General features: G+C 35.9%; 1 protein-coding gene across 2 annotated transcripts in view; it reads left to right on the top strand.

The window, feature by feature from the left end:
* The window catches only part of LOC125809335 (DEAD-box ATP-dependent RNA helicase FANCM), a 39,042-nt gene that overhangs the window by 5,165 nt on the left and 9,745 nt on the right, over positions 1-24,132 (top strand). Inside the window, exons 4-21 of one of the 2 annotated variants that reach the window (XM_049488992.1) lie at positions 1,146-1,228; positions 1,350-1,464; positions 2,837-2,928; positions 7,195-7,249; positions 7,341-7,462; positions 7,545-7,658; positions 11,054-11,247; positions 11,547-11,677; positions 12,847-12,907; positions 13,012-13,082; positions 14,487-14,536; positions 14,606-14,771; positions 14,936-15,063; positions 15,142-15,486; positions 15,565-15,631; positions 21,457-22,083; positions 22,187-22,618; positions 22,816-22,867. In XM_049488992.1, the coding sequence (XP_049344949.1) occupies positions 1,146-1,228; positions 1,350-1,464; positions 2,837-2,928; positions 7,195-7,249; positions 7,341-7,462; positions 7,545-7,658; positions 11,054-11,247; positions 11,547-11,677; positions 12,847-12,907; positions 13,012-13,082; positions 14,487-14,536; positions 14,606-14,771; positions 14,936-15,063; positions 15,142-15,486; positions 15,565-15,631; positions 21,457-22,083; positions 22,187-22,618; positions 22,816-22,867 (2,905 nt within the window). The remainder of the gene's footprint in view (positions 1-1,145; positions 1,229-1,349; positions 1,465-2,836; positions 2,929-7,194; positions 7,250-7,340; positions 7,463-7,544; positions 7,659-11,053; positions 11,248-11,546; positions 11,678-12,846; positions 12,908-13,011; positions 13,083-14,486; positions 14,537-14,605; positions 14,772-14,935; positions 15,064-15,141; positions 15,487-15,564; positions 15,632-21,456; positions 22,084-22,186; positions 22,619-22,815; positions 22,868-24,132) is intronic. The other variant, XR_007441792.1, reaches the window with a different exon arrangement.

Below are 24,132 nucleotides of genomic sequence, written 5' to 3'. Positions count from 1 at the left end.
ATGATTGATTTATCAAGTAAAACGAAAGTGAAAAAATTGAAAGAAAAATCACTAGAGGATCAAGATTTGCAACAAGTTGTGAAGTTAGGGAGAAAAGATTTGAATCCCCTATTGATAGATTAGCTAGGTAATGAGTTTTAAAAAATCCAGATAGGGAGGTGATAAAGATGGAGGTGGAGGTGGTGACGACGATTTCTCATACAACAATGGTTAAAAAGATGGAGGCCCAGCGAATATATCTTGTGAGGAAGATAAAAAATAAATAAAAGAAGACCCCCAATGTATTCCCTAATATTTTCCCTAAACCAAGCTTTCACAAAAAAAATTAGGGCTGCAAAAAGATTGAAGAAGAAAGGATGAAGAAGAAGGAGAGAAAGCTTTTTAAAAAAAGATTAATTGGTGAAACACACGTGTCAGGCGCGTGTATTTCACCACATGGAAGATGGCTGGTTATCACGTTTTAGAGGGGTATTTATTCCATTTTCAAGTAGTTTAGGGGGGTAATAGGACCCCCGTAAAGTATAAGTGTATAGTTGAAAATCTGAATATAGCTTGAGGGGGTATTTGACCATTTTCTCTATAAAAAATTCTATGTCACCCATTTTCCTTTAATCTCCTTCCATGATTCTCCTCAAGTTCAACATATAATATCTCATAATTTAGGTTTTATAACTCCATTTTTAGATATTTTAATTATATTTAGGTGAATCCCCGCACCTATATCCACACGGGATACACGTGGATCCATATCCCTGAATCTTAAAAATTAGATCATGAAGGATCCGACCTCTACATCCGCACCCGCATCGGACATCCGCACCCGAGTCTGAGCAACTTAGTCTGTCAGAAGCTAATTCTACTTGTTACATTTTGCTTTGACTTTTCAAGGTATTAAGTTCTTGTGGATTGAGTGCACATCTTATGCTCATAACTGTGAAATATTATGCAGCAACCATATTAGGCCAGATACTTCATTTTATGCATTTTTTCGAGTTTATGAACAAAGGAGAAATGAGTTCATGGCTGAATCCTGATGAGCCCTTCAGTTACTGATGACAGTCCTGCTTATATATATATAATATATCTGTTTAGATGATATTTTAAATCCTTTGGATTAACGGTTTAGGATGGCGTCCCACTGGCAGGAAAAATTGTTTTTGCAGCTCCTTCACGCCCACTTGTTCTGCAGCAGGTGGAAGCATTACACAAGTTTGTAGATATTCCACAAGTAAGCTAGGAGTTTTATTTTGCTTTATATTGGTTTAAAGTTGTTTTCCTAATCCAATGTCCTAAAAGAGCAAATGTTCTGTTATTTACATTTTGAGACAATTGTATTAAACTGATTGCAGGAGTGCACAATTGATCTGACAGGTCAAACAAATCCTTCGAGAAGAGCAAGTTTATGGAAAGAGAGACGAGTTTTCTTTGTTACTCCACAAGTGCTGGAGAAGGATATACATTCTGGTGACATTCTGCACTCTAGTGTGGATACATTTTTATGTGTTTATAGTTTTCATGTTTTCCAGTTATTCGAGGTCTAACCTGCACATGATTTGTGCCTTCATGATAGGAAATAGAACTTAACTTCCAGTGAGCTATTTGAATTTCTGGATGTCAATGCATAAGCTAGAGGAGAGTCACTTATATTTGTATAATTGGATCACTGTAGCGTCACCAACCGTAATCTCTCTTATCAGAGGTGTTGGAAACATGTCTAAAACCGAATTGATATATTTGTATGTATTTTTTGACATATTCTTGGAGGTATTTTCAGATATTAACTCTACACTTTCTGCAGATAAGAATCTATTTAACTAGCAAGTGAATTTTGTGATTAAACTTTCTTATTTTAAAGAAAAATCAGATGTAAGTATCTAGAAGAAACTTGAGGACACTATTATTTTAAGGTTTCCAGGTTTAAATAAGAATTACAATAGGTTAATTGCTCGGCCCAAATAGAATTGTTCTGCTTCGGTACTATCTAAATATGCTCCAAATATGAAAAAAATATGGTATTAGAGGTATCAGATGGTTAAGATTGTAGATGTTAAGTTGTAGTAGGTTCAATTATGTTTTCTTGACGATAACAACTTTGAGTATAACTTGTTTAGGTTAATTGACACTCAAAACGTTGTTATTTGCTTTATGAGCTTTTAACAGTTTAATAACTGCTTAAATTACTTGGATTTGATTATGGATTTTCCTGTCCATTATGCTCATCATCAGTTCGGTCCTGATATTTTTATATTCCATGATTATGGTGTCATTGGTTTTCCGTCATGGAGGGGCTATCATATGAGTCAACTTCATTCTTTAGGGTCAGGTATCTGTTTTTAGTTAATGGTTATGGTACTTTTTCCAAGGGACTGCATGCTTCTTGGTAAACTTGATTGCTATCCCTTCTTGATTCAAAATGGAACTTATCTTGTGCTGTCTTGGAATATTTAATATAGTATACACAAGGGAAGTTCTCCAACAGTCAGAGTTTAACATATGATTGCTATAGCCAATGGCGAACACCCCAAATAGATCCAACTTAGCCTCGGTTGATTACTTTGTTATTAGTATAAATAAAAAGCTATTGGTGTAACTTTTTTGTTTTAATTCTTTTATAATGCATGAATGTGGACTTGGTGAAAAGTTGCTAGCACATCAATCAGATGAGTCCTTCCATATAAATGTGTTAATTCGAGGAAATACTTCATGACTAGAGGTTGAATGCACATTGGATATATTTCCTTTTGATTAAGATAATTGTAAATCTCATATCTTTGTAATATTCCCTTCTTGGACCATATTGAACATTTATGAAGTAATATCTGTAAATATATCACAGGAATATGCTTCATGAAACATCTAGTTTGCTTGGTAATCGACGAGGCTCATCGTGCAAGTGGAAATTACTCTTATTGTGTAGTAGTTCGCGAGGTTTGTCATTTTTTTTAAAGTAGATCTTCTAAACATTGCTTCATACCTGTTTCAATGTGACACTATATTGGAACTTTATGAGTTGCTTTGCTATGTGAATTTCACCTCGTATCTGTTTATGATTGTTCTCTCCTTTCAGTTGAAAATCAGTATTTCTAAAAAAAAATTTAGATGACTGGGAAATATACTCAATGTTCTCTGTGTCGACTATTTACTATTTAGTTTTATTGCATGAGAATATCTATTCTTGGGGAGGTGAGAGAAATAGAAAGGCGATCTCCCTCTCTCCTTTTTGATAGTAAGCTTCTATAATTTGGACAGTGTATCAACAATTACATCCTGCACTCCAGAATTAATTATTACAATGATGTGGAGCTGCATGGATATCTTTTTCAATAGAAAGAGGAATTCAGGAAATTTAAAGTCCTCTCTGTAACTTTTTACAAGTACAGTAGTTTTATTCATGACTTACAGCACCAAAATGGTACTGTCTGAGGTTCAAAAGTATCATGGATTTGATTTCTCAAGTGTGAGCAGAATAAGGAAAGGGCAGTACTAATTCTATGTCGGTTGTAAAAGACATTTTACTCCAAGTTCTTTAACCGAGCATTCCCATGTACTCTGAGTATAGCAAATCAAGAAGCAAAGCTATAGATATTCAAGAATATGGGACCAAAAAATTCATTATGTTCTCTTTTTTTTTTTTTTTTTTTGTATCTGGCAGTGTTATCAAACACAAAAAGCGCAAAAAATCTCTAAGGTCCATTGGGGTGTTAAGCGCAAATAAAGGCAAATGGAGAAAAAATATAGAAATATATGTGTAGTCCAAGACTAATAATTGTAAGCATGAATAATAATTATATGGACAAATAAATTGATTTTTTTATAATAAAGTAAAATAGGAGTTGTTTAGTGTCGCCTCTTAGGATTACACTCATTAGAGAGGAAAGTATGCCTTAGAGCTTTGATGACGGGAGTGAAGCACCCGCTAAGCAAGGCGAAGTGCTCATCATGTTTTGCATCTCGCTTTAGGGGTAACCGTACCTCACTGTTAAGGATGCATATGAGAGTTGGAGTCTATGGAAAGTTGACAAAGCCATCAAGAAGATCTGGATTATGATACTTGCTTGTATTTTTTGGTGTATTTGGTTAGAGAGGAACAAGAGATGTTTTGATGGAGAGTCAACTGCTTTAGGCATTTTGAAGACTAGGTGCATTGAAAATTTGTTTAGTTGGTCCAACTTGTATCCTGCTGTTAATGTAGAACAACTTCAGGATTTTACTAACTCATTAGCTCTGGCTTAGATAGTTTGTTTAGTTAGCCAGAGATTTTTTTGTAAGCTCAAATGCCATATCTTGTAAATTTTGCATCTTCTTGATGCTGTTATTAATACCACTTATCTTATCAAAAAAATAAATAAATTTGTCATTGTGATAACTGACATAAAGGGATTGCGGGAATAATTTATTTGCTTCATTTTTCTCTATGTAGATGTAGAAACTAATTGTTGGTCTAGTGCCAACTTTATATATCCAATTCAGCATTCTACCTCAGATTCTTGTTCTGCTTTTCCCTGCTAAAGCCAAATCCTCGGTTTGGCTCATTTCCAAATTCCAAACAGACAGGCTTCTATGAGTTCCAATATTCAAATGCTTATTTCATTTTCTCAAGGTCCATTGTGCTGTATACTTTTAATCTGGTACCCAAGAAAAATGTGATGATCATAAGTGTTTTTTTAAGTGGTTAGTTCTACTCATATAGCACAAAAGTTGTGTTTGAATAGAAGGAAGTCTTTACTTTTCTGTGTTTCTTTGAGGCACTTATCCCCAAAGGTTCTCCGGTGTGAGCGTTTGATACAGGTGCGGATCTAGAGGTCGGATCCTTCTTGATCTAAATTATTAGATTCTGGAATAGGGATTCAGGTACAGATACTGGTGCGGGGATTCAACTATAAATAATTTAAATTAAAAAATAAGAGTTATATGTATAAATTATGAGACATTACGTGGAAAACTTACAAGGTATTCCGAGGAAAAAATATTGATCAAGAGGAGAATTCCAGAAAGAGATTAAAGAAAAATGACTAACATGGAAATTTTCTATACACAAGGTATTTCATTTTCTTCAATTCCACTTAGCTTTTGTTTTGATTACAAAAGTTATTGTATTTGTCATGAATTTCTCCGTCAATTTTGGTCAAAGTATCTATAATCGGCTGATCAAATATGGTATGTATCCCCCACCTACATTCACACCCACGTTATGTCAATAGTCGACATGGGTGTGGCACCGTAAGTGGAAAGTCCGAGCAACTTAGCATTTTATCCCACACTTATCTGCTTGGATTCCTAAGGCACCAAGAAAAGTGTGTTTTCTTGTCTGGTTGCCATTAGTCTAGTGATCTTGACTGCTAAAAACATGAGGAAGAGCAGAATCCTTGTTAGTTGGTGCTTTATGTGTAAAATATTGGGAGAGGATGTCAACCTCCTTTTTCTACAGATAGTTTGGATTTCCATCGACCATGCATGGAACGGGGAAGGACACTTTATTTAGTTGAACCTTTAGAAGAAGAAAGAGGAGATACAGTGCATGGGATATTGTTCCGTTAGCTCTTATGCGGGTTTGGAGAGAATTAGGATAACTTTTGATAGAAACTGAATTAATTTTGTCATTAAAGAATAGCCTTTTATCCTTAATTTCTTTTTGGGGCACCCATGAGATTGCTATTTGTATTGAAGGATGTGTGTCTTTTGTGAAGAACCGCGTTTAGTTGTAGAGTACCATTTGGCCAATTTATGAATTCCCCCTATGATAGTCATTAGGATGCAGTTGTCTATAAGGACTACTCTTCCAGGATCGAGGCCATGAATAGATCATTGGATATGCAAATGATGATTGGGCAGGATCATCGTCTAATAGATGTTCGACATCCAGATATTGTGTTTTAGTAGAAGGTAGAGTAAGAAACAAAGTGTGGTTGCTCAATCTAGTGCAAAAGAAGAATATAAAGCAATGTTGTAGCAACTTGTGAGCTAATTTGGATTAAACAGTTACTTAGAGAACTAAATTTAGAGAATCAGTCAGATGGAACTTGTGTGTGATAACCAAGTGACCCTTAATATTGCATCACATTCGGTATTTCATGAGAGAACTAAGCACATTGAGATTGACAGAAATAATTTCGTGCATTATTGTTACAAAATTTGTGAAGTCGAGTGATCAATTTGCAAATATCTTCACCAAGTCCTTCACTGGTCTTCGTATTAGTTACATTTGTAACAAGTTGGTATATATGACTTGTATGCACCAGCTTGAGGGGAGGTTAGAATAGGAAAAAAAATAGGAATAGTATATAAGAATCTTACTTGGATGAGGATTGTTACGTAGTGTCTATAAATAAGACAATGTAATAATGTGGATACACAATTCAATAAAAAAATTAATTCTCCTATATTTCTCACAGTTTGTAGGTTCTCAATTTTTTGGTATACCTCTTGTACACAGGAGTGTTCTAGAACATAGATGGGTAGAGTTTCTTAGATAAAGTATCTAAAAGAATTGGATTCGGTCTCCTCTTTTTTCCTCCTCTAGTTCAAACAGATTTGAATACGTAATACATATTCGAAAGGTAAAATTAGTTAAATTGTTGAAAGGCTCAAAATATTTAATGAATATATTCCTTGATAATTTTCTTTTTTTAAGAAGTTCCAGTCCCCAAATATAAGAGAAACATTAAGCGGAAGTCGTAGATTATCAGACCAGTTCCCGTTAAGCATAGCCCCCTTCCGGAGTGCAGTTTGAGACATTACAAACCAAGCTAGAAGTTGTGGGACACCCCAACTCCTGCTTGAGGGGGGGGGGAGGGGGAGGATAGACATTCTTATCCTGGTTAGCTTAGGACCCTACAATCAGGTTGTATGTTGCTTACTGTTTTATGTGTTTAAGATTTACTCCTAAAACATAGTTGCCATTTAAAATCCTACGGGTATAGTACACTTGGTGATAAACTGATAACATAATGTGTGCGTGACATACACAAATACTGCTAGAAGATAAGCATAGCCCAGGAAGTAGGTTGGAGGACTCTTCAATGTGTGTTGTATATATATTTCCTTGTACAGGTATCATTAGCAATCATCAATACACAGAGAGGTTAAATTTCAGTTGTGTTCTTACTATTATTTTCTTTAGAAATTGCCATCTCAATTCCTTGATTTATCTGTATTTGGTTGGTGAAAATTCTAACTTTTTCGATTTATTTGTAGTTGATGGCATTTCATGTCCAACTCAGGATATTAGCATTAACTGCTACACCTGGGTGTAAGTAACTATTTATCTGCTGGACTTTATTGGAATTTAAATTGGTCTCATGCCTTATGTCATCTTCCTATTGGGATCTTCCATGTGTCAGCTAAAAGGCAAGCAGTTCAGAAAGTGATTGATAACTTGCAAATATCAACACTTGAATATCGAAATGAAACTGACCCAGATGTGCAACCATATGTGCATGCTCGAAAGATTGAACAGATAACAGTATAAATATAACTCCCTTTTGGCTCACTGCTGAAGCTTTTTCTTCGTTGTTTATATTCAAAATTTTGTAATATACTTTCAGGTTCCCATGGGCCAAGATGCTGTTGAAGTTGGGGAACTCCTCTTTGAAGTAATGGACCCATTAGCGTCTCGGCTTCGTGCATACGGACTACAAGTTAATAGAGACTGCCGGACAGTATGGCTACTATACCTTAAAATTTTTTAGATGTTTATTTAATCATAGTATAATTATTTGCTACATTTTTGGATTTGCTGGCCTGACTAGTCAGTCAACAACGCAGTTCAGGTTAGGATACTTGTTCAATGAAGTTCGTTATTTTTTTCACGTTCATCCTATTTTTTGTTCTGGTTATTTTTTTCTTTTCGTGTTTGCAATTCTAAGTGGATTATAGTGATGAAGTCTACTATTAAACAGATGCTAATGCCTCCATGTGGCTCCTTTCCTACGGTCATGGGAAATCCAAAACTTGTATAATAAGTCAATACTGGGTCAGTCGAAATTCTTTCTTAGTGAAGTGGGAAGACAACATCGAATCAGACAGGCACAAAAGAAGTGGTTTCATCCAATCGGTGGGATAATTCGATTTCTAGTCAGCTAACTGAGAATCCAATAGAGAAAATAGCTTTTCTAAAGATATCTCGGTAGAATGATTATTGTGAGCTGAGAAAGAGATAAATCCTAGTCGTTAGTACGAATCGCCGCTCTCCTTCTTTTTCCTTGTGAGAAATATAGGAAAAGAATATTTTTGAATTGTTGTTGTTGTCTACATTATTACATTGAGACCCTATTTATAGACCCTAGAATACAATCCTTTACCAAGTAGGATACTATTTAGTATTCCTATTTCTATTTCTATTCCTAGTTCTATTCTAATAGGATTGTATAAACCTATTCCTATTCTTATAGGATTGTATAAACCTATTCTTATTCTAATAGGATTGTATAAACCTATTCATATTCTAACACTCCCCCTCAAGCTAGTGCATACAATTCATGTACCTAGCTTGTTACAAATGTAATTAACACGAGGACCGATGAGGGGCTTGGTGAGACATCTGTGAGTTGATCACTCGACTTCACAAAATTGACAATAAATTTCAACGTGCTTGATCTTCTTATGAAATACTGAATTTGATGCATAATGCCGATAAAACACAAAGTGATAAAATTACAGTGTTGGAACTTCCCAAACCAAGCTTGCAAAGACTGTTTCAGACCATAGAGTGACTTATGAAATCAACATACAAGGCTACTAAACTCCCCCTGAGCAACAAAATTAGGTGGTTGCTCCATATAGACATCTTCACAATGCAGCGAACATTGTAAGTGCTCAAAATCTAATATAAAGTACATGGTTCATGTTGGAATCAATAGACAGTTGATATTAAACAAGTCGGAGTAACTGCCCAAAACATGCTCATATGCCGGAGTATTAGATTTGATGGGTAAAAGTGGTCACAATCTAAGAAATAAAATTATATGGGTAGGGTCGGAATGATGTCACGACCCAACTAGAAAATAGAAATTATATAGGATAGTTCGAATTGATGGAACGACCCCATTGAAAAAGAGAAATAATATGGGTAGGGTCGGAATGATGGCACGACCCTACTGAAAAAGAAAAATAATATGGGTAGGGTCGGAATGATGGCACGATCCTACTGAAAAAGAAAAATTATACGGGTAGGGTTGGAATGATGGCACAACCCTATGCAAATCAGATTTAAGGAGTCACCGGAAAGACGAATGGAACTATGCAAATCAAATTTGAGGAGTCACTGAAAAGACACATGATGCTATGCAACTCAGATATGAGAAAATAGTTCGGAAAAATCCTCGGTACTACACAAATTAAATATGAAAAGTAGTCCGGAGAGATGCACGGTGCTACGCAAATCAGATATGCAAAAAAAAGGTAGTCACCGGAAGGATGTCACGGTGCTACACAAATTATATATGAAAAAGTAGTCACTGGAATGATGGCATAGTGCTACACAAATTAAATATGAAAAAGTAGTCACCGGAATGATGGCACAGTGCTACAAAAATTAAATATGAAAAAGTAGTCACCGAAGTGATGGCACGGTGCTACACAAATTAGATATAAGAAAGTAGTCACTAGAATGATGCATGGTGACCCAACTATTGCTAACATAATCATTGGCCAGACGGGTAGCATATATGGGTGCCACCCGCCGGCAGCGGAAGCTCTTTAATTCTCTACCAAGTTCGTAGAGGCTCTGATACCATGTGAGAAATATAGGAAAAGAATATTTTTGAATTGTTGTTGTTGTCTACATTATTACATTGAGACCCTATTTATAGACCCTAGAATACAATCCTTTACCAAGTAGGATACTATTTAGTATTCCTATTTCTATTTCTATTCCTATTTCTATTCTAATAGGATTGTATAAACCTATTCCTATTCTTATAGGATTGTATAAACCTATTCTTATTCTAATAGGATTGTATAAACCTATTCATATTCTAACATTCCTAATTGGTTCCTAGTGTTAGTCAATCAAGTTTCACCATCAAGAGAGGGAAGTGCCTTGACTTTATACACTTCATTGAATTAAAAAAATTATGCAACAAAATTTCAGAGTTCTGGAGAAGCAAGCTGTAATACCAAGATTATTGTGAATATACAAATTAATAAACAAAGAATTTGTAATCTTTTTAAATTCTGACTAGTTCAAGAGAAAAAAATTCAATAGCTGTCTAAAAGAGAGAGGAGGTGCTGGTTCTTGGAGAGAGAGAGAGAGAGGGCATAAATAGAGAGGAAAAAACGACGTGTAAGCTTTTTGGGGAAATAACGCAGCATCTTAAAAAGACTTTGAATAGGATTAAGACTCTCTCACAGATTTGAGCGAATTAGATGCTTTCAGACCTATTAAGTGATTTTTAAAATTTAAAAACAGCACTTAATGGCGTGAAATTTTAACCATTCAAATTCAGATCCTTGTAAAGTGCAATTGAGGCCTTAATGTTAGTAAGGTATAATTTCTGAAAAAGTCAAATTGTAAATTGCTGTTTCAGATATCCTGATTTTTTTCTTCTTCTTAATGTCTTCTCATCACTAAACTCAGATGCTTGGGGTGTGTGCTCTTATGACGGATTGTACTAATATGATGCTAGAGGTTTCTACTCTTAAGTACAGATCAGGACGATTTTCATTATGCGAGATAATCAGAGTAATATAAAATACAAGCGGTCCTATATATGCTTTAACCAAAAGCACATTAGCATACAAGAGGGTACATTGAACGAGCAGGGAATAGTAGAATTGAACTATTGATTTGTTAATGTATCATGTTTTCCAATTTCTTAAGATTATACAGTCAGCATGCTAACCATGTTCATATGTACATATAGAATGTGCCCTTCTTCCATTTTATCTATTTTATGTTACTGTTGTCACTTCTAACATTGGATAGGACAATCCCTCTTCTGTATATGTAGTTGTCTTCGTTTTTTTGTTGTTTTAAGTCTCTCTCTCTCTCCTTTATATATATACACACATACTTGTTCCTTTCTAAGGTTTATTTGTCTTGTCCAATTTGCAGTTAAGCCCACATCTGATACTTGATTCACGGTCAAGATTTCGTGAAGCTCCACCTCAAAATTTGCCTCAAGTGAAGTTTCAAGAAATTGATGGACTATATGGAGTTCTAATAACACTTTCCCATATAGTGAAGCTGCTCTCGAGCCATGGGATAAAATCTGCATTTGAGATGCTTGAAGAAAAACTGCAATCCAAGTTTGTCTTCTTTATGCTTCCGGAATTTGATTAATTCAACTTGCTGAAAGAGTGCTATTTCGTTTTTGATGAGTGGATTTGGTTTGAACAATAATATCCCTTTTAATAACATACTGCCCCAATCCATTTCAATGTGCCATCACATTTCTAACGACCAATTGCATCCAAGATATAGTCATATACGTATTGTGCAGTTTATTTCACCATTTTGTAAAACTATTACCTCTTCTTTTCTGAAAGATTAGATAGTTTAATGGAAGCTTTTGTCTGTTCTCTAAATATGTGTATGTTGTTTACAGGTTCTTCGGACGACTGATGGGAAGAAATGAAATTCTTTTGAAAGCAAAGCGTTTAATGCAGCAAGTTGTATCTCATGGTGCTCCTAGTCCTAAGTTATCAAAAACGTTGGAAATACTGATTGATCATTTCAGTATGTTACATATCACTTTCTTCTGTTTGTTTAAGTATTTGTTAATTTTAACTGTTCAATGAGCAACCTGTCTATGTTATGTGGATGCAAAACAGCTTTGAAGCATGCTTTTAGTGGTTTTTGGTTAGGACATCATTTTATTGATGAAATCTTGATTGTTTGTTTATAGGTTTGAGAGTTTGGGTGTGTTATTCGATTCTTTTAATTTTGCAAATTCATTTAAGGATTGTACTTGTTATAAATTTTAGATTTCTCCCATCTTAGTAATCCTTATAGAGGTAAAGCTAGTGGCACATCAGCAACTATATCATTTGAGTTTAATACTGGAGAACTGTGATTTAGTTTCTACTGTTTTCTGTGAAGCTTTTGTTACTTATTTGGAAAAAAAAATCGAACTTAAGAATGTTGTTTAGTCCTAGGGAATTTTAAATGGGATAATACATTCTTCTACCATTCCTGTCTTCCACAAAACCACAATTTTTTAACTTATTTCTTCTGTTACAGTCTGGACTGTTCGTAAAACTCTTGAACCATGTCAATGAAAGATAAACATTGTCTACTGATAACTTTGTTCCAAGTTAGGGGTCTTGAGGCCACCAAAACAAGCAGTGCAGATATTTAGGCCATAGATAAGCTCCTTTGGTAATAGTACCTTATTACACATTGATTTTGATGTTAAAAGATGAATCATGAATGCCTCACATGCTTTAGGTGTCATCAGCTTATCAGCACCGTGGTGTACTCATGCTCAGGGTATTTTTACCCTCGTGAAAATGACAAACCAAAGTCAAGTTGATAAATAGAAATAGGTGAATATGAAGCATTATTCTTTGCTGATGGTGGATTTGAAGTTCATTTGTAGCTTCTGATGCAAACTGGAGTACAGTCAAATCTAGGCTAGCCATTTATATTTATAACATTTTAAATATGTAGCTAACTCAATTTCCTGTATAGTGCACTAAATTAGCAAGAAGAAATGTCATCTCTTGTGCAAATTGTCAATTGGACTTTATGGAAAGTGGGATCCTGTAATATCAGATACTAAGTTATTAGTAGTTTTCACTCTCTAGGATTTCCTTTTTCTTTTTCAGAATTCTTGCTTGGACCTTCTCATGGTAAATTTAGTGCATCCTACTTTGTAATTTCCTTTGATATTCCATCTGTTGCAGAAATGAGTGATCCAAAAAAATCAAGGGTTATCATTTTCTCAAATTTTAGACAAAGTGTCAGGTAAAGCTTCTATGAGTCCCTCGCAATGCTATTCTCACACTTCAGTTACTTGATTGCAATATTATTCTTACTTTAAAATTCTGAAAACCTGATTTTGGCTGCAGTGACATATTGCTTTCTTTGAGGAGTTTAACGGATTTAGTTAAAGCTACTGAGTTCATAGGCCAAAGCTCAGGTACCCCTACCCTATACGTTTCAGTGGATCAATTTCCTACTGTGTTGGTATTTTAATCTGTTCTTTGTTAGACAAGGGCTATTTTCCTCTTGGAAAAAGGCCGTCAGACTGTTCTTGCGCAATAATATTAAGAGGCGTACTGGTCATTTCTCCTTATGTAGCAGTTTATTATCATTACCATGTTTACTGAAATCAAGGTTTTACCCAGCAATGACTTCATATTTGATCTTATCAGTTGGTCTTCAGTCATAACTCATGATTGCAATTTTCTGAACATACATCTGTTTTAAGATACGACATATACTTGCATTGCCATTTTCCTGTGTCTTCCCAGTTACAACATGTTAGAACCACATCTTTCGGTCAGGGTGTGAGCTTTGGCGCGAGCCCCAAAACCAATATGCTTGAGCTTCAAAATTTAAAAATTTGAATCCCTCCTAAGTTTGATGTACAGTCAGCTATGTAGTAATAGCTAATTCTGCTTCCCTCCTCCCCCAAAAAGACAGGTCAAAGAATGACGTTATACCATGGAGAAATGCATGCTGTAGCAAAAGTAATTTATGATAAGTGAAACTTAAACTACTGTGCTTTAGTCTTTATGACAAAGTTTGTAGCCGCAGTGTTGCTAAAGACTCACTTTAGGCATGCGTAAGTCCTGATGTTATGTGAAGCTCAGGTAGGCGCTTGGGTGCAGGCACCAAGGTTTTCAGGAAAACGCCTCATGGGCCATGGATTTTCCTTAAGAGGGTAGCACTAGAAAATAAATATCTAATAAAGTAACTATATTTATTGTTAACAAAATGTAATGTATTTTTAGTGATTAGGTTTATAAGAACCTGGAAATTTAGTAACAGAAAATAGTCACGAAAAACTTAAAATTGTATTTTAGCATCTAAATCAAATGCTTGACATGATTGTTTCCTCATATTTTCTCTTGATTATAGTTTTCTCAATTCTCTTGTCCAAAAAAATTGATTGTCTTCACAATGATTTTTTTTCATGCATCACACGCACACACATTCCTCATTAGCCTTTCTCGCTAAAACCCATGCTTCAATTGTGCTTTACGCTTAAAGCCCCAGCAGAACGCCAAAACCTTGGCACCTTTCTGTCTTTCTGCCTTTGACAACTCCCCTTGCCTATTTCTGGTGCTCATATCTCATTTATCACGTGAAACACTTATTATCTTCAGTCCTCAGGATGGAATTACAATGGTAGCCCTTTCACTAAATTGAAGGAGGAATATCTTTTAACTTTTATGGTGTATCTTTCGTCAAATATTTCAGTTTGTCCTAATTCCTGATGATGATATGTCAAACTGAAATTTTCCTCCACACATCTCTTCCATTTTTAGTTCTAAGAATCTGCAGTTCTCATGCCATTATTTCATGAACTTCTTTGCAGGCAAAGCATCAAAAGGCCAATCACAAAAAAATCAACAGGCTGTTTTGGAGGTAATTCTTTTGCTCTCTTTCTGTTGTCACTTGACAGTCGACCTTTCTTGAATTGACTTTTTCATGTAGAAATTTCGAACTGGTGAATACAATGTCATTGTTGCAACATCAATTGGTGAAGAAGGTCTGGACATCATGGAAGTAGATCTTGTCATATGCTTTGATGCTAATATATCACCTTTGAGAATGATTCAGCGCATGGGCAGAACAGGAAGGAAACATGAAGGAAGAGTTGATATCCTTTTCATCTAGTTTAGTTTTTTTTCCCATTTCAGTTGCTAAAAATTGTTTTCTTCAAGTACACGCTTTTTTTTCTCTGCACTAGAAATATCCAGTTTCTGGCACCCAAATTTTTTTTTGATGTGTTTATTTCAATAGATTTCCTTAATGAAGTTCTACTGGTTTTAGCTTACGAAGGAAGAGAGTTAAAAGGTTACTTGCAAAAGCAAACAAGCGGCAAGACAATTATCAAAGACATGAGAAATGGGGGAATGAATAGCTTTTCATTTCATTCCAGTTCGAGGATGGTATGTCATATCAACAGATTTTCTCACCCCTTCATGTAAACCATTACCTTCTTAAGTTTGTTTGTTTGTATATTGTAGATTCCACATATTTTTAAACCAGAAGTCCAGTTTCTCAAGCTATCAATTCCACAGTTTGTTCCTCGAGGAAAAAACACCAAAGATGTTCACCCTATACAGGTGTCTGCATTCCAGAATAAATTAAGTGATGAAGAAGCAAACTTGCTCGCAAAATATTTCAAGTTTACTGGTCAGGAGGCTCAGGACACATGGAGACCATCGCTTATTGCCTTCCGTCATTCCCAGGCATTTCCATCCAAAGTGCACAGAGTGGTGCATTCATTTAGAACAGGCATGCTAATAGATGCCATGCAAAATTTGCAAGAAATGCCTTTTCCTCGAGATGCCAAAGCTTCTAGCAATGAGGTTCTCGCAGTGACATTTGCTTAACTTCTTATTTTGTAGAATAACTGAAAATTGAATCACTTCTCTTTGATGACTCAGGGTGAAACTTCAGAAACTTTGTCCATGAAAGTTGAAGCTACCGAACCATGTGAAGAAAATCTGAAAGGTAACTTTTATACATACTCAATAGATTCATCAGCAAAACTATTCAGCAGTTTGAACATTTTAGTAATTATGTTTGATAATCTGTTTACTTCCCTAATAGATTGGCTCTACATTATCACTGAGTCTGACCGAAATTGTTGATCTTTTCATCAAATGGAATTGGTATTAACATTCAATAATTCAACTATTACAAATTGTGTTATGATATGTTAATTTGCCTTTGATAAGATACCTTCAGCAATTTACACAAGTTTAACATGATGCAGCAGATATATCTCCAGCCATTTCAATGTAACAACACTTTTTCTTAGTATCCATCATAATTTAATGGAGACGTGTAAAAGATGAAGGTTGCACATTTTTGTTTATGCCACTACAACAAAATAGATCATCCTAGCGAAGCTTCCCCCCAAACAAGAAAGTAAAAACCTGACTTATGGTGCCAGTATAGACAAGATGTCCATTGGTCCAATTTGGATTATGAACTGGAACTTAACAACATAAATTTGCATATCCCATTTAGCCCTGGGGTTAATCTCAATGTAAGAAACATTGATATCATTCAACCTGTTGCCTGCATTTTGTCATTTTATATATGAATTAACACCAACTTTCAAAAATATTTTGAGTCTGTTGTATCTGGTTTTGTGCTGTAACTAAAAGAGACAAGGGAAGAATTCCTTATTGTATTATTCCAAGAATAAGAGCTATCATGTACAACTGAATCTATCTAAGGAAACAAAACCAGAAAAATCCCTAAATATCTCTACCAATAATTGTGTGATGTGCACTATTTGAAAAGGTGCCTGTGTTCATACTTCATTCTATAATGCTTCTCCTCAAATTGGTCCATAGATATTAATAGTGCCAATTTGTTACAAAGCTATTCTACCTGAATTCCATTTAAAGCCTTCGTGAAGATGTGAATATGTTACCCAATTGCTTTTCCGTCTTCACATGGCCCCTAGAAATTAGGCTTCCTTGGATCTTCTCACGATAAAGAGACAGTCAACCTCAAATCCTCAAACATTGCTTTGTGCCATCTAAGATGATTCAATGCGTCCTTCACGGTTTTAGGGATAGAAATAGAGTTTAGAGAGGCAATCAAACACTGGATGCAGGAGATAAGAAAAAAAAATAGCAATGGTATATGTGGATTTGCATTGATGTGTACCTTTGCGAAGAGCAATTGGAATGTCAAAAATTTTGGGAGGATCAAGGGGAGGAGGGTCTGATGACAAAATAATTGGTGCATGGATTGACATGTATCATTGGTCTCTCTCCTTCTGAAATAAACTTGGACAATTGGTGGTCATGTTGAAGCAGAAGGTGCAACTACTGATTTGAGACACTGAAATCAGTTGGTGCTTAATAGAAGAACTGGGAGATGTAGGAGGAACATCTTATTTCAGTTGAAACATCTAAAGGTGTCACTTGGTATATTAACCACTCATTTTCCTCCCCCTAACTTATAAAATTTGAAGGTGCACAGTAGAATGGTGTACTTTACAAAAATACCACATTAGTGGACACAAAATGTTTACCAAGTTTAGTCAGTAACAACTAACAATGATAGAAGACAAAAATAGTCTAAGCAAACACACTTCAACGCATACATCTTGAACATAACATGTGCTCCTAGACACCCTAGGCCACATGGAATGATGAATTATTTGGAGAGAGAATATTATAAGGTACATCACCTTTAAGCACAATAGAAGGTTGCAATTTATTAGAAAACGAATTGTAGAGGTTGCATCGGCCCCAAAACTGTTTCGGAACTTTTGTTGGAACATTTGTGCCCAAGCTGTCTCAAGCAGATGCATATTCTTCCTTTCAACTACTCCATTTTGAGAAGGTGTTTCAACACAAGATGGCCGGTGGAGAATCCCTTGCTGTCTCATGTAGGTTCGAAATGGTATGACATGTACTTTTTGGTATTAATACATCTTAATACATGCACCAAAACATTGTATTGAGTTTAACTTTGGGACTAAAGGCACACAAGTGGGAAAATACTTCCAAGGGGTTCTTCATTATATAAATCCAAGTCAATCGAGAAAAGTCATCCACAAAAGTATCAAAATACTTGTACCCAGTTTTGGACACAACAACGATGGTCCCCAAACATTGAAGTGAACTAACTCAGAAAATACACCAGTTTATTTACCCTTGGACCTAATGGGCTATGATAATGTTTTGCAAACTGGCATGACTCACAATCCAATGAAGAGATATTCGTGAAATGAGGCCAACTTTTTAACGTAGGGAGGAAAGAAGTCCCAACGGACAATGTGCTTTAAATGGAGACGTGACACTAGAGCTGACAACTGACCGAGGCACCTATTTGTCAAAATGTAGAGGCTTTACACCTTTGCTTCGTCATAAGATCTTGAACAATGAGATTGAACAATTGATCTTTGACAAGTCTATTCATAGTGATTTAATTGAATGCAAGTTTTGGCACCCATACAAATGACAAGATAATAGAGGAGGTTGGTTTAACAGTCCCAGGTCCCAAGCTATTATAGGTTGGCCTATCAACTACAACCTTCAGAGAGGATGCTTTGTATGATTGAAAGCTAGAAAATATCAAGATTATCTGTCATGTGATCTGTGACATCTTGTCCTACACCCTGAAAGGAAGAATAGGCATCTTGTGGGACTTCTCGCACTCTTCTCATTGAATCTCATGTTCCATTGCATTTTTGGGGCGATGTAGTCCTTGCATCTTGTTATTTAGTTCGTATAATTTCCTCATATTCTATTCAAAATCAAGTTCCACGTTCCATACTATTTCTTGAGTCACATCTCTTCTCTATTCTCCTCGTGTCTTTGGGAGTACATGCTTTGTTCATAACTCAGCTCCTCGAGAAGATAAATTAGCCCTCTTGTGCTCTTAAATGTTTCTTTCTTGGTTACTCTTGAGTTCAATTAGGGTATCATTGCTATTCACCTAATCTCCATCTATACCTTATGTCCGCCGATATCACATTCTTTAAGTCTTAACCTTACTATACATCTTCTGATCATCCTGATGACTTTGAGGTCTTATCCATACCTCATGTCTTACCTGTACAGACTTTTGACGAATCTATAGTTACTTCTAGATCTCTAGTTGTAGTGCCACCACTCTTGACTTAGAATCGCCGCCCGCACCCAACACTAGTCCTAGATGATATGTGTCATGCGCCAGACCCTACTCCTACTGCGGACTTGCATCCTCCTAGCCAATCAATTACACTTCAAAAAGGTTTGCCATACACTTAAAATGCTAACCCACATTATACTTTCTTGAGTTGTCATCGTGTATGATTACCCCATTATGCCTTTGTACCATCTTTGTTTTCTATTATCCATTGCTATGACTACAGGGGAAGCACTTTCTCATTCTGGATGGAGGCATGCTATGATTAATGAGATGTTTGTTTTACATATGAGTGGTACTTGGGAGCTTGTCTCCCTTCTTGTAGGTAAATCAACTGTCGGTTGTTGTTGGATTTATGCAGTAAAATTGGTCCAGAAAATCAGGTTGATCGGCTTAAGGCTTACCTTGTTGCCAAAGGGTATACTCAGATATTTGGGCTTGATTATAGTGATACTTTCGCTGCTATGGCTAAAATAGCATTTGCCTGTCTTTTTCTATCTATGGCTGTTGTTCGTCATTGGCCTCTTCATCAGTTGGACATTAAGAATGTTTTTCTTCATGGTAATCTTATGAAAGAAGTTTATATGGAGCAACCACCAGTTTTGTTGCTCAAGGAGAGTCTAGTAGCCTTGTATGTCGATTGCGTAAGTCACTCTATGATTTGAAACAGTCTCCTCGAGGTTTGGTTGGAAAATTCAACACTGTAATTCAAGAGTTTGGCATGACTTAAAGTGGAGTTGATCACTTTGTGTTTTATCAGCATTCTGCACGAAATCTTTGTATTTATTTGGTTGTTTACGTTGATGATATTGTTATCCCTAGCAATGATCGAGATGGTATCACTAATTTGAAGCAACATCTCTTTAAGCATTTCCCCTAAAGACCTTAGCAGATTGAAGTATTTTTTAGGTATTAAGGTTGCTAAGTTTGGACCAGGTTTTGCTATTTCTCAATGGTTTGTCTTGGACATTCTTGAGGAGACAAGAATGATGGGATGTAGACCCATTGACACTCATATGGATCCAAATGTTAAACTTGTTTTCGGACATGGGGAGCCATTCAGTAATCCTGAAAGGTATAGATGAATGGTTGGAAAGTTGAATTATCTCATAATGACTAGACCTGACATCTCTTTTCCTCTTTTCCTCTTTTCCTGTGAGTGTTGTAAGTCAGTTAATGACTTCCCCTTGTGATAGTCTTTGGGATGTAGTTGTTTGTATTTTGCGATATATATAATCAACTCCTAGTAAAATACTCTTCGAAGATCAAGACCATGAGCATATCATTGGATATACAAATGCTGATTGGGCAGGATCACCCTCTGATAGACGTTTTACATTAGGATATTGTGTTTTAGTAAGAGGTAATCTGGTGTCGTGGAAGAGTACGAAATAAAGTGTGGTTGGTCAATCTAGTGCAGAAGTAGAATATCGAGCAATGGTTGTAGGAACTTGTGAGCAAGTTAGGATCAAACAGTTGCTGAGAGCTTAAATTTGGCGAAATCAGTCAGATGGAACTTGGAACTTGTGTGTGATAATCAAGCGGCCCTTCATATTGCGTCAGATCAGTGTTTCATGAAAGCACTAAGCATAGTGAGATTGCTTGTCACTTTGTCAGAGAAAAGATACTCATTATTACAAAATTTGTGAAGTCAAGTGATGAGCTTGCAAATATCTTTACCAAGTCCCTCACTTGTCCGCGTATTAATTACATTTGTAACAAGGTAGGTGCATATTATTGTATGCACCAGTTTGAGGGGAGTGTTAGAATAAGAATATACAATCTTACTTAGAATTAGAATAAGAATAGTATGTAGTATCTTACTGGGTAAAAGAATGTATAGTAGTGTTTATAAATAGGGTCTCTATGTAATAATGTAGATATACAATTCAATAATCCTATATTTCTCACAAACATAATATGGGAGCCCAACATTAAGTAAACCAAGAATTTGGATGGAAGAATTCCTCATTGTTTTGTTCCAAGAAAAGAGCTATTTATACATGTACACGTGAATCTATCTAAGAAAACAAATTAAAAAAAATCCGTAAATATCTCTACTTATAGTTTACTATGTATATTATATGAAAAGGTGCCTATGTAGTATGTGCCTTTTGTAACATGTGCAAAGGTGGTTATGAGTATCCTCTTCAATCTAGTTGTAAGAAAAGTATTCTCTTCAATCCTCTGATAGACTAGCTCTTATTTTGTTCGTCAATTATTTTAGAATCTGGTTCTGGTGCTGTAATGATCTTTAACACATGAAATGCTGCTATTATTGTATGATAGACTAGCTCTTATTTTCTTCCGAATTATTTAAGAATCTGGTTCTGGTGTGATAATCATCTTTAACACATGAAATAGTTGGCTGTGCTTCGTTGTCCATATCTGTAATATGTTAAGCCTTATCCAAACAGCTAAAGCTACCATTGTTATGTTTTCACGAACAGGCTCATGTTTTATTTTCTTGGTGAAATAGAGGCAAGAGGGCCAAATAACATTGAAATTTATGCTAATGTCCCCTTGATCCTGATTTTGCCAAATTTAAGAGGATCGTTTATTTCTTCTGTCTTCTACATCAAGCAAAAGAAAATAGAAGAGAAGCAAGAATAGTTCAGAAAAAAAAGAATTTGGATGTATATGTGTACTCGTATCTAAAGTATTTCAAATTCATACAGGCTGTTCTATTGAAGATGATTGTAAAAGAGAAAAAAACAGTGACTCCATTCCAGTGGAAATCCGAAGTAATAGAAAGACACTTCTTCTTGACATATTTCCAGGGAGAAATTCTCATGCGCATGGCTTCCTATTCAATTCAGATTTTGTAAGTGTTGATGATCAGGGGAGGGTTATAGTCTCATCTCTTACCCAACTATCTCTTAAAGAAACTCTGGTTTCTAAATTTACAAGCACCAGATTATTTGCAAAGTTCAACCTGCCAGAAAAAGATCCTCTTCATGGGAAGGTTTCAGTGAATGATCTGGAGGAAAAGACCGATGGAGTCAAAGGTGTTTATTCTACTCAGACAGTTACTACAGAAAAAAATAATCTGGAAGCATCAAGAATTTGTGTGTCTAATGCAAAGCAACAGAAGATATCTGATATCTGTGAGAGGAGTTTTGGAAGTCCAGATCACAAGGTTAAACCAGAAGGTAAGAGCATAGGTGAGAGTCTGGAAGTCCAAATTCGGGGGACACCAATAGGAGCTGATGAGCCAGACGAAACTATTGGAGATATGGAGCTTAGTCCACGTCTGACCAACTTCATCAATAGTGGCATTGTCCCAGAATCTCCTACAACTGACAGTCTGTTTCTTTTCCTTAACCCAAGTCTTTTAAGGGAATTATGCCCTTATTTTTTGCAGCCCTATCTTTTGTTACCTTAAAAGTTTTATTTTTTCTTTTGCAGCAGTGTTTAAGGATAAGAGTGTAGAGATCATGGTTAAAGACCTATTTTCAACACCAAAATTATCTTCGGAACAGAATGAAAAGACAGTGGGTGGCAGTAGTACCTGTGGAAAATATAATGAAATGTCAACTCCTATACAAAACATTGACAATACTGAACCCAGAAGTTGCAAGTACACTAGTCTAGTTGTTGAAGATAAACAAACTCCTATGGAAAAAAATTCAGGCAAAAGCTGCAGCGAAGACTGGCAACTGCGCTCTACAGATAAATCAGATAGCATTGGGAAAATACAGAAGTTTAGAAGATTGCTCAAACATGGTGATCTTCCTAGAAGAAAGCCACCAGACGAGCTAAATACTAGTACTTCCAGAAGAGGGGCAGCTCTGTGTGGCACTTCCAGTCATACTGGTTTCAAGCGTCGAAGAGCTATAGGTAACTTGAGTGTTTTCCTTTTTATCGAAAGAAACAGCATACTTGCTGCTAATCCTTCCTGCCTTTCAATGCTAGAGTGTTTTAATTGACAATATACTTTTCACAACCTTCTAAAGGATTTAGTATTCTATGTCATTTGAGAAGTAAGCTTATCTTGATGAAAAAAAGGATATTGATGCATCTGCTATTGCCATCAGGTGAGAAACGACTGCCAAACATTGTGACAGACTTCATTGAGGAGGAAGCTGAGTAAGTTCATTCTTAGAGAACTGGAAAATTTCATGCTTCCTATTATAGTTGGTGCTACTTAGCTCACTTGAAATAAGCACATATAGATGGATTGCATAGTCAATATGCCGACATTGGTGCTGGTAGTACCTAGTGATGCTAAAATCTACTAGTATACGTTCTATTTTGTTCATTTGATTTCACTGAGGAATATTGAAAGTTATTTGACTTCCTTCTTGTTTTTCGTATTTCATTCTTCATGAGAATTGAGTATCTGGCCTTTTCATTCTTTTGTAGTCGGGGGAGTGTGAATAACTGAAGTCTAGATTGTAATCTCGAGCTCTTTGCTTCTCTTCTTTGTTTATTGTGGCTCTAACAAGGCATTCCTTTCATTCGTGTCTGATTCCTTCCTGTCTTATAATACTTCTTTCAGTTTTGTGTTTTTCCTGTCCGACCGCTGTCCACTACAGAAGAGGGAAATGTAAAAGTTCCTCAAGTGTCTGAGGGGAAAAAGTGAGTAGCAACAGATAAAAAGGGAAGCCTGGTGCACTAAGCTCCCGCTATGTACGGGGTCTGGGGAAGGGCCTATGTATACAGCCTTACCCTGCAATTTCGCAGGTTGTTGACCTCCTGGTCACATGGCAACAACTTTACCGGTTATGCCAAACTGTTAGGTTCTCTTTTTTGATTAGTGAAAACCTTTGGGTTTTTTCCTGCTGAAAGAGTTCTCAGGCAAGGTGATGCTCTTTCACTTTTTCTATTCATATTAGTTATGGAAGGACTTATTAGTATGATGAGGACTGCTATCAATAATGGGTGGTTGAAGGGTTTCAAACTCAACAACAGGACAAGTGAGAATTAGCAAATATGTCAACTGCTTTATACAGATGGTACTGTGGTCTTCTATGAGGCTAAAACAAAACAAATTAGCTACATCAAAGTGATACTATTGACTTTTGAGGCAGTTCTGGTTTGAGTGTGAACCGGAGGAAACGGAATTATTTCCTATTAAGGAAGTGGCACAGATGCAGGGGTTTGCTAATATCTTGGGGTGTAGCACGGAGCATCTGCCTACTGTTTATTTGGGTATGCCTTGAGGCAATAAACAAAACTGAAAGATATGGGATGGGATAATTGAAGAAACAACGAAAAAGGTATCCGTTTGGAAATTCCAATATTTGTCACTAGGGAGCAGACTCATTTTGATGAATGCAGTGTTAATTTCATTACCAACCTATGTTATGTGATTATTTCCAATCCCCTCCAAAGTAATCAGGAAGCTAGAC

The sequence above is a fragment of the Solanum verrucosum genome, unplaced genomic scaffold, assembly GCF_900185275.1.
Source record: "Solanum verrucosum unplaced genomic scaffold, falcon-dt-bn FXZP01000062.1, whole genome shotgun sequence".
NCBI classification, from domain to species: domain Eukaryota; kingdom Viridiplantae; phylum Streptophyta; class Magnoliopsida; order Solanales; family Solanaceae; genus Solanum; species Solanum verrucosum.
The sequence above is the reverse complement of the archived record's forward strand: the minus strand, read 5'-3'. Positions and strand labels throughout refer to the sequence as shown.